Source organism: Calidris pugnax, unplaced genomic scaffold (assembly GCF_001431845.1).
Source record: "Calidris pugnax isolate Ruff unplaced genomic scaffold, ASM143184v1 scaffold234, whole genome shotgun sequence".
Classification (NCBI taxonomy): Eukaryota; Metazoa; Chordata; class Aves; order Charadriiformes; family Scolopacidae; genus Calidris; species Calidris pugnax.
Window position 1 is genome coordinate 8803 of NW_015090987.1, and position 9895 is coordinate 18697.

At 66.8% G+C, this 9895-nt stretch overlaps 1 protein-coding gene across 1 annotated transcript in view; it reads right to left on the minus strand.

Moving 5' to 3' along the window:
• Nucleotides 1-9860, minus strand: part of RPS11 (ribosomal protein S11) — a 13292-nt gene extending 3432 nt beyond the window's left edge. The window contains exons 1-4 of the mRNA XM_014954008.1: nucleotides 9797-9860; nucleotides 3037-3168; nucleotides 2378-2453; nucleotides 7-146 (exon numbers count right to left, since the gene is read on the minus strand). Of these exons, the coding sequence (XP_014809494.1) occupies nucleotides 7-146; nucleotides 2378-2453; nucleotides 3037-3168; nucleotides 9797-9811 (363 nt within the window). The 5' untranslated portion in view covers nucleotides 9812-9860. The remainder of the gene's footprint in view (nucleotides 1-6; nucleotides 147-2377; nucleotides 2454-3036; nucleotides 3169-9796) is intronic.
• Nucleotides 9861-9895: the final 35 nt, after the last annotated feature.

Genomic DNA, 9895 nt, shown 5'->3' on the forward strand with positions numbered 1-9895 from the left:
CGGGACCCCCCCGCACCTGAAGCAGGGGGAGAGATGCACCGACATGTTCTTGTGGCGCTTCTCGAAGCGGTTGTACTTGCGGATGTAGTGCAGGTAGTCCCGCCGGATGACGATGGTGCGCTGCATCTTCATCTTGGTGACCACCCCTGGGGGGGGACAGGATGGTGACATCATCACCCGGTGCACATTTGGGGCAGAACTACCAGAAAATAGGGACAGGGTTTCACCCCCACCACGCCCAGCGCAAATTTGGGGCAGAACTATAAGAAAACGGGGATGGGAGGTTTCACCGGAGCTTCTCAGGGGGACGAGCGGGACCCGGCACCTTCACTCCTGATTTATCCCCAGATTCTCCATGTTTCTCCCCAAATCCCAGGCTGGGGGACACACACACACACACCTCGGGGACCCCCTGCTCCAACCTCCCCCCCCCAGCCCAACCCCAACATTTTACATTATTAAAAGCTAAAATTAACTTCACAATCACGGGACAGTTGAGGTTGGGAGGGACCTTAAAGATCTGGGGGTTCCACCCCCCAACAATAAACCCCAACGCACCCTTTGGGGGTGCTGGGGGACCCCAGTTCTACCAGGATGGAGTTTGGGCACCCCAGTTCTACCAGGATGGAGCTCAAGGATCCCACTTCTACCAGGATGGAGCTTGGAGACCCCAGTTCTACCAGGATGGAGCTTGGAGACCCCAGTTCTTCCAGGAGAAACCTTGAGGACCCCAGTTCTTCCAGGAGAAACCTTGAGGACCCCAGTTCTTCCAGGATGGAGCTTGGGGAACCTGGTTCTACCAGGACGGAGCTCAAGGACCCCACTTCTACCAGGACTGAACCCGGGGACTCCACTGAGCTCAGGAACCCCAGTTCGCCACCAGGATGGAGCTTGGGCACCCCAGTTCTACCAGGATGGAACCTGGGGACCCCTAGTTCTTCCAGGATGGAGGTCAGGAACCTCAGTTCTTCCAGGAGAAACCTTGAGGACTCCAGTTCTTCCAGGATGGAGCTTGGGGAACCTGGTTCTACCAGGACGGAGCTCAAGGACCCCACTTCTACCAGGACTGAACCCAGGGACTCCACTTCTACCAGGATGGAGCTCGGGGAACCCCAGTTCTTCCAGGATGGGAGCTCAAGGACCCCACTTCTACCAGGACTGAACCCGGGGACTCCACTGAGCTCAGGAACCCCAGTTCTTCCAGGATAGACCTTGGGGACCCCAGTTCTACCAAGACTGAGCTCAGGAACCCCAGTTCTTCCAGGATAGACCTTGGGGACCCCAGTTCTTCCAGGATGGAGCTTGGGGAAGCTGGTTCTACCAGGATGGAGCTCAAGGACCCTACTTCTACCAGGATGGAACTTGGGGACCCCAGTTCTTCCAGGACAGAGCTCGGGGACCCCAGTGCTCTCAGGATGGAGCTCAAGGACCCCATTTCTACCAGGATGGAACTTGGGGACCCCAGTTCTTCCAAGATGGAGCTCAAGGACCCCACTTCTACCAGGACTGAACCCAGGGACTCCACTTCTACCAGGATGGAGCTCGGGGAACCCCAGTTCTTCCAGGATGGAGCTTGGGGACCCCGGTTCTTCCAGGATGGAGCTCAGGACCCCACTTCTACCAGGGCTAAGCTCAGGAACCCCAGTTCTTCCAGGATGGGAGCTCAAGGACCCCACTTCTACCAGGATGGAGCCAGGGAACCCCAGTTCTTCCAGGATGGGAGCTCAAGGACCCCACTTCTACCAGGATGGAGCTTGGGGACCCCAGTTCTTCCAGGACAGAGCTCGGGGACCCCAGTGCTCTCAGGATGGAGCTCAAGGACCCCATTTCTACCAGGATGGAACTTGGGGACCCCAGTTCTTCCAAGATGGAGCTCAAGGACCCCACTTCTACCAGGATGGAGCCAGGGAACCCCAGTTCTTCCAGGATGGAGCTTGGAGACCTCACTTCTACCCAGACGGAGGGACATTCTCATGGCCAGGGGACAATACTAAGACTTTTGCCATAAAAAGAATTATTTCTCTCATCTTTCTGAAGGCTTCTAAGCGCACCCTGAGACACCTTCCCCACAACCCCCGACCCCCACAGCCTCTGGGGCTCCGTCACACCAACATCTGCCCCACGGCAGCACATCTGGAGGGCGACCACGGGTCCTGGGGCCGGGCATCAGCAAAGCCGAGACGGCGTCGTCCTCAGAGCCCCTTCACCGGGGGGCTTGGAAGACCATCGTGAGAAAAGGGCATCATGTGCAGCCCCAGGACCCGGCAGCTCCAGAGGGACATTTTGGGGGGGTGGTTCCTGCTCACCCACACCCAGGGTGATGCCTGTAGGGTCACCCCATAACGTAGGGTCACCCCTTAATGACCCCTCAACCCACCTGACAGGATCCGGCCCCGGATGGAGACGTTACCGGTGAAGGGACATTTCTTGTCAATGTAGGTGCCCTCGATGGCCTGCAAAGAGAAACCATTCGTAGGATCAGAGGATTTTGGGTGGGAAGGGACTTTTCAAGGCCACCCAGGGACACCTCCCACCACACCAGGTTGCTCCAAGCCCCCTCCAACCTGGCCTTGAACCCCTCCAGGGATGGGGCAGCCACAGCTTCTCGGGGCAACCTGGGCCAGGCTCTCAACCCATCCATCCATCTCATTCCCCATCCATCCTTCTCCCCATCAAGAGTGCCTCCATCCACCTCCCCATCCATCCATCCATCCATCCATCCCATCTCCCCATCCATCCCTCCCTCCTTCCCTCTCCCCATCCATCCCTCCCTCCTTCCCTCTCCCCATCCATCCCTCTCCTCATCCAGAGTCCCTCCCCATCTCTCCTGGAGCCCCCACTTTAGGGACTGGAAGGGGCTCCAAGGTCTCCCCAGAGCCTTCTCTTCTCCAGGCTGAACCCCCCAACTCTCTCAGCCCCCCCTCCCAGCAGAGGGGCTCCAGCCCCCCTCCCAGCATCTCCGTGTCCCTCCTTTTGGGGTGTGGGGGGAGCGCAGACCCCCAGCCCGGTGGGGGATCAGCCCTGCCCCTCCTTTACCTCCTTGGGGGTCTTGAAGCCCAGGCCGATGTTTTTGTAGTAGCGGGGAAGCTTCTCCTTCCCCCCCTCCCCCAGCAGCACCCGCTTCTTGTTCTGGAAGATGGTGGGCTGCTTCTGGTAGGCCCTCTCGGTCTGAGGTGGGGGGAGAGAAGAGGGGACAGTCACCGCCGGCCCCACGGCGCCTCACGAGCACCAAGAATAGACCCCACCAACCCCCACCGCCCCACAGCCCTCACGGGGCGGGGGATCCTGGCGACCTGGGGGATCCCGGCGACCTGAGGCCCGATCTTGGCGACCCAGGACCTGCTCCTGGCGACCTGAGACCTGGCCCAGGGCCCTCTCCCAAAGATCTAGGCCTGATCCCGGCGACCGGGAGCCTGATCCCGGCGACCTGATCCGGGACTCGATCCCGACTGCCAGGGGCCTGAGCCGGGGCCTGCTCCTGGCGACCCGGGGCCTGATCCCGGCGACCCAGGACCTGCTCCTGGCGACCTGGGGCCTGGCCCAGGGCCCTCTCCCGAAGACCTAGGCCTGATCCCGGCGACCGGGGGCCTGATCCCAGCGACCTGATCCGGGGCCTGCTCTCGGCGACCTGAGACCTGCTCCTGGCGACTTAAAGCCTGCTCCTGGCGACCTGGGGCCTGGCCCAGGGCCCTCTCCCGAAGATCTAGGCCTGATCCCGGCGACCGGGGGCCTGATCCCAGCGCCCTGATCCGGGGCCTGCTCTCGGCGACCTGAGACCTGCTCCTGGCGACTTAAAGCCTGCTCCTGGCGACCTGGGCCCTGGCCCAGGGCCCTCTCCCGAAGACCTAGGCCTGATCCCGGCGACCGGGGGCCTGATCCCAGCGCCCTGATCCGGGGCCTGCTCTCGGCGACCTGAGACCTGCTCCTGGCGACTTAAAGCCTGCTCCTGGCGACCTGGGCCCTGGCCCAGGGCCCTCTCCCGAAGACCTAGGCCTGATCCCGGCGACCGGGGGCCTGATCCCAGCGCCCTGATCCGGGGCCTGCTCTCGGCGACCTGAGACCTGCTCCTGGCGACTTAAAGCCTGCTCCTGGCGACCTGGGCCCTGGCCCAGGGCCCTCTCCCGAAGACCTAGGCCTGATCCCGGCGACCGGGGGCCTGATCCCAGCGCCCTGATCCGGGGCCTGCTCTCGGCGACCTGAGACCTGCTCCTGGCGACTTAAAGCCTGCTCCTGGCGACCTGGGCCCTGGCCCAGGGCCCTCTCCCGAAGACCTAGGCCTGATCCCGGCGACCGGGGGCCTGATCCCAGCGCCCTGATCCGGGGCCTGCTCTCGGCGACCTGAGACCTGCTCCTGGCGACTTAAAGCCTGCTCCTGGCGACCTGGGCCCTGGCCCAGGGCCCTCTCCCGAAGACCTAGGCCTGATCCCGGCGACCGGGGGCCTGATCCCAGCGCCCTGATCCGGGGCCTGCTCTCGGCGACCTGAGACCTGCTCCTGGCGACTTAAAGCCTGCTCCTGGCGACCTGGGCCCTGGCCCAGGGCCCTCTCCCGAAGACCTAGGCCTGATCCCGGCGACCGGGGGCCTGATCCCAGCGCCCTGATCCGGGGCCTGCTCTCGGCGACCTGAGACCTGCTCCTGGCGACTTAAAGCCTGCTCCTGGCGACCTGGGCCCTGGCCCAGGGCCCTCTCCCGAAGACCTAGGCCTGATCCCGGCGACCGGGGGCCTGATCCCAGCGCCCTGATCCGGGGCCTGCTCTCGGCGACCTGAGACCTGCTCCTGGCGACTTAAAGCCTGCTCCTGGCGACCTGGGCCCTGGCCCAGGGCCCTCTCCCGAAGACCTAGGCCTGATCCCGGCGACCGGGGGCCTGATCCCAGCGCCCTGATCCGGGGCCTGCTCTCGGCGACCTGAGACCTGCTCCTGGCGACTTAAAGCCTGCTCCTGGCGACCTGGGCCCTGGCCCAGGGCCCTCTCCCGAAGACCTAGGCCTGATCCCGGCGACCGGGGGCCTGATCCCAGCGCCCTGATCCGGGGCCTGCTCTCGGCGACCTGAGACCTGCTCCTGGCGACTTAAAGCCTGCTCCTGGCGACCTGGGCCCTGGCCCAGGGCCCTCTCCCGAAGACCTAGGCCTGATCCCGGCGACCGGGGGCCTGATCCCAGCGCCCTGATCCGGGGCCTGCTCTCGGCGACCTGAGACCTGCTCCTGGCGACTTAAAGCCTGCTCCTGGCGACCTGGGCCCTGGCCCAGGGCCCTCTCCCGAAGACCTAGGCCTGATCCCGGCGACCGGGGGCCTGATCCCAGCGCCCTGATCCGGGGCCTGCTCTCGGCGACCTGAGACCTGCTCCTGGCGACTTAAAGCCTGCTCCTGGCGACCTGGGCCCTGGCCCAGGGCCCTCTCCCGAAGACCTAGGCCTGATCCCGGCGACCGGGGGCCTGATCCCAGCGCCCTGATCCGGGGCCTGCTCTCGGCGACCTGAGACCTGCTCCTGGCGACTTAAAGCCTGCTCCTGGCGACCTGGGCCCTGGCCCAGGGCCCTCTCCCGAAGACCTAGGCCTGATCCCGGCGACCGGGGGCCTGATCCCAGCGCCCTGATCCGGGGCCTGCTCTCGGCGACCTGAGACCTGCTCCTGGCGACTTAAAGCCTGCTCCTGGCGACCTGGGCCCTGGCCCAGGGCCCTCTCCCGAAGACCTAGGCCTGATCCCGGCGACCGGGGGCCTGATCCCAGCGCCCTGATCCGGGGCCTGCTCTCGGCGACCTGAGACCTGCTCCTGGCGACTTAAAGCCTGCTCCTGGCGACCTGGGCCCTGGCCCAGGGCCCTCTCCCGAAGACCTAGGCCTGATCCCGGCGACCGGGGGCCTGATCCCAGCGCCCTGATCCGGGGCCTGCTCTCGGCGACCTGAGACCTGCTCCTGGCGACTTAAAGCCTGCTCCTGGCGACCTGGGCCCTGGCCCAGGGCCCTCTCCCGAAGACCTAGGCCTGATCCCGGCGACCGGGGGCCTGATCCCAGCGCCCTGATCCGGGGCCTGCTCTCGGCGACCTGAGACCTGCTCCTGGCGACTTAAAGCCTGCTCCTGGCGACCTGGGCCCTGGCCCAGGGCCCTCTCCCGAAGACCTAGGCCTGATCCCGGCGACCGGGGGCCTGATCCCAGCGCCCTGATCCGGGGCCTGCTCTCGGCGACCTGAGACCTGCTCCTGGCGACTTAAAGCCTGCTCCTGGCGACCTGGGCCCTGGCCCAGGGCCCTCTCCCGAAGACCTAGGCCTGATCCCGGCGACCGGGGGCCTGATCCCAGCGCCCTGATCCGGGGCCTGCTCTCGGCGACCTGAGACCTGCTCCTGGCGACTTAAAGCCTGCTCCTGGCGACCTGGGCCCTGGCCCAGGGCCCTCTCCCGAAGACCTAGGCCTGATCCCGGCGACCGGGGGCCTGATCCCAGCGCCCTGATCCGGGGCCTGCTCTCGGCGACCTGAGACCTGCTCCTGGCGACTTAAAGCCTGCTCCTGGCGACCTGGGCCCTGGCCCAGGGCCCTCTCCCGAAGACCTAGGCCTGATCCCGGCGACCGGGGGCCTGATCCCAGCGCCCTGATCCGGGGCCTGCTCTCGGCGACCTGAGACCTGCTCCTGGCGACTTAAAGCCTGCTCCTGGCGACCTGGGCCCTGGCCCAGGGCCCTCTCCCGAAGACCTAGGCCTGATCCCGGCGACCGGGGGCCTGATCCCAGCGCCCTGATCCGGGGCCTGCTCTCGGCGACCTGAGACCTGCTCCTGGCGACTTAAAGCCTGCTCCTGGCGACCTGGGCCCTGGCCCAGGGCCCTCTCCCGAAGACCTAGGCCTGATCCCGGCGACCGGGGGCCTGATCCCAGCGCCCTGATCCGGGGCCTGCTCTCGGCGACCTGAGACCTGCTCCTGGCGACTTAAAGCCTGCTCCTGGCGACCTGGGCCCTGGCCCAGGGCCCTCTCCCGAAGACCTAGGCCTGATCCCGGCGACCGGGGGCCTGATCCCAGCGCCCTGATCCGGGGCCTGCTCTCGGCGACCTGAGACCTGCTCCTGGCGACTTAAAGCCTGCTCCTGGCGACCTGGGCCCTGGCCCAGGGCCCTCTCCCGAAGACCTAGGCCTGATCCCGGCGACCGGGGGCCTGATCCCAGCGCCCTGATCCGGGGCCTGCTCTCGGCGACCTGAGACCTGCTCCTGGCGACTTAAAGCCTGCTCCTGGCGACCTGGGCCCTGGCCCAGGGCCCTCTCCCGAAGACCTAGGCCTGATCCCGGCGACCGGGGGCCTGATCCCAGCGCCCTGATCCGGGGCCTGCTCTCGGCGACCTGAGACCTGCTCCTGGCGACTTAAAGCCTGCTCCTGGCGACCTGGGCCCTGGCCCAGGGCCCTCTCCCGAAGACCTAGGCCTGATCCCGGCGACCGGGGGCCTGATCCCAGCGCCCTGATCCGGGGCCTGCTCTCGGCGACCTGAGACCTGCTCCTGGCGACTTAAAGCCTGCTCCTGGCGACCTGGGCCCTGGCCCAGGGCCCTCTCCCGAAGACCTAGGCCTGATCCCGGCGACCGGGGGCCTGATCCCAGCGCCCTGATCCGGGGCCTGCTCTCGGCGACCTGAGACCTGCTCCTGGCGACTTAAAGCCTGCTCCTGGCGACCTGGGCCCTGGCCCAGGGCCCTCTCCCGAAGACCTAGGCCTGATCCCGGCGACCGGGGGCCTGATCCCAGCGCCCTGATCCGGGGCCTGCTCTCGGCGACCTGAGACCTGCTCCTGGCGACTTAAAGCCTGCTCCTGGCGACCTGGGCCCTGGCCCAGGGCCCTCTCCCGAAGACCTAGGCCTGATCCCGGCGACCGGGGGCCTGATCCCAGCGCCCTGATCCGGGGCCTGCTCTCGGCGACCTGAGACCTGCTCCTGGCGACTTAAAGCCTGCTCCTGGCGACCTGGGCCCTGGCCCAGGGCCCTCTCCCGAAGACCTAGGCCTGATCCCGGCGACCGGGGGCCTGATCCCAGCGCCCTGATCCGGGGCCTGCTCTCGGCGACCTGAGACCTGCTCCTGGCGACTTAAAGCCTGCTCCTGGCGACCTGGGCCCTGGCCCAGGGCCCTCTCCCGAAGACCTAGGCCTGATCCCGGCGACCGGGGGCCTGATCCCAGCGCCCTGATCCGGGGCCTGCTCTCGGCGACCTGAGACCTGCTCCTGGCGACTTAAAGCCTGCTCCTGGCGACCTGGGCCCTGGCCCAGGGCCCTCTCCCGAAGACCTAGGCCTGATCCCGGCGACCGGGGGCCTGATCCCAGCGCCCTGATCCGGGGCCTGCTCTCGGCGACCTGAGACCTGCTCCTGGCGACTTAAAGCCTGCTCCTGGCGACCTGGGCCCTGGCCCAGGGCCCTCTCCCGAAGACCTAGGCCTGATCCCGGCGACCGGGGGCCTGATCCCAGCGCCCTGATCCGGGGCCTGCTCTCGGCGACCTGAGACCTGCTCCTGGCGACTTAAAGCCTGCTCCTGGCGACCTGGGCCCTGGCCCAGGGCCCTCTCCCGAAGACCTAGGCCTGATCCCGGCGACCGGGGGCCTGATCCCAGCGACCTGATCCGGGGCCTGCTCTCGGCGACCTGAGACCTGCTCCTGGCGACTTAAAGCCTGCTCCTGGCGACCTGGGGCCTGGCCCAGGGCCCTCTCCCGAAGATCTAGGCCTGATCCCGGCGACCGTGGGCCTGATCCCGGCGACAAAGGGCCTGATCCAGCGCCTGCTCTCGGCGACCTGAGGCCTGGCCCAGTGCCCTCTCCCGAAGATCTAGGCCTGATCCCGGCTACCGGGGGCCTGATCCCGGCGACCGGGGGCTTGCTCCTGGCGACCCAGGGCCCTCTCCCGAAGATCTACGCCTGATCTGGGCGACCGGGGGCCTGGTCCCAGCGCCCTGAGGCCTAGTCCGGCCTCCACTCCCAGCGACCTGAGACCCGCTCCAAGCGCCCCAGGGCCTGCCTCAAGGCCCTCTCCCGACCGCCCAGGGGGGGGGGGGAATGCGTGTGTGTCCCTCCTCACGGGGGGTTTGGGGGGGATTTGGAGGTTTTTGGGGTCCATTAAAGGGTCAGAAAGACCACGAGTGGCTTTGGGGGTCACCCAAGGGTGCCAGCACGTATTTTGGGGGGCTCTGGGTGGGGGTTTGGGGTCTCAAAAGGCCTGTGGAGGGCCCGAGGCGGGTTGGGGACCACCAAAGGGTCGCAGCACCCATTTTTTGCAGAGTCTGAGCGGGTTGTGGTCTCCAAAAAGGCTGTATGTGGGCCCAGAGGGGTTTTGGGGAGTCAGCAAAGGGTCCTAGCACCCATTTTTGGGGGGGGTTCAGTCCCCAGAAAGGCTGTCGGTGGGCCCGGAGGGGTTTTGGAGGGTCACCAAAGGGTCCCAGCACCAAGTTGGGAGGGACTGGGGGGGGACTTGGGGATTTGGGGTCCTCGAAAGGGCCAGAGAGACCACCAGTGGCTTTGGGGATCACTGAGGGGTGCCAGCGCATATTTTGGGGGGCTCTGGGTGGGGGTTTGGGGTCTCAAAAGGCCCGGCGACCGGGGGCTTGCTCCTGGCGACCCAGGGCCCTCTCCCGAAGATCTACGCCTGATCTGGGCGACCGGGGGCCTGGTCCCAGCGCCCTGAGGCCTAGTCCGGCCTCCACTCCCAGCGACCTGAGACCCGCTCCAAGCGCCCCAGGGCCTGCCTCAAGGCCCTCTCCCGACCGCCCAGGCCCCCTCCCGGCGCCCCAGGGCCTGCTCGGGGCCCGTTTCCCGGCGCTCGGGGCCCGGTCGTGCCGCGGCACCCACCTGCGTGTCCGCCATCTTGGAAAAGAGGCGGCGGGGCCGCGCGTGGCGGCCCTTATCCCCGGGGGCGGGGCGGGCGCGGCGGAAGTGACGTCACTTTCC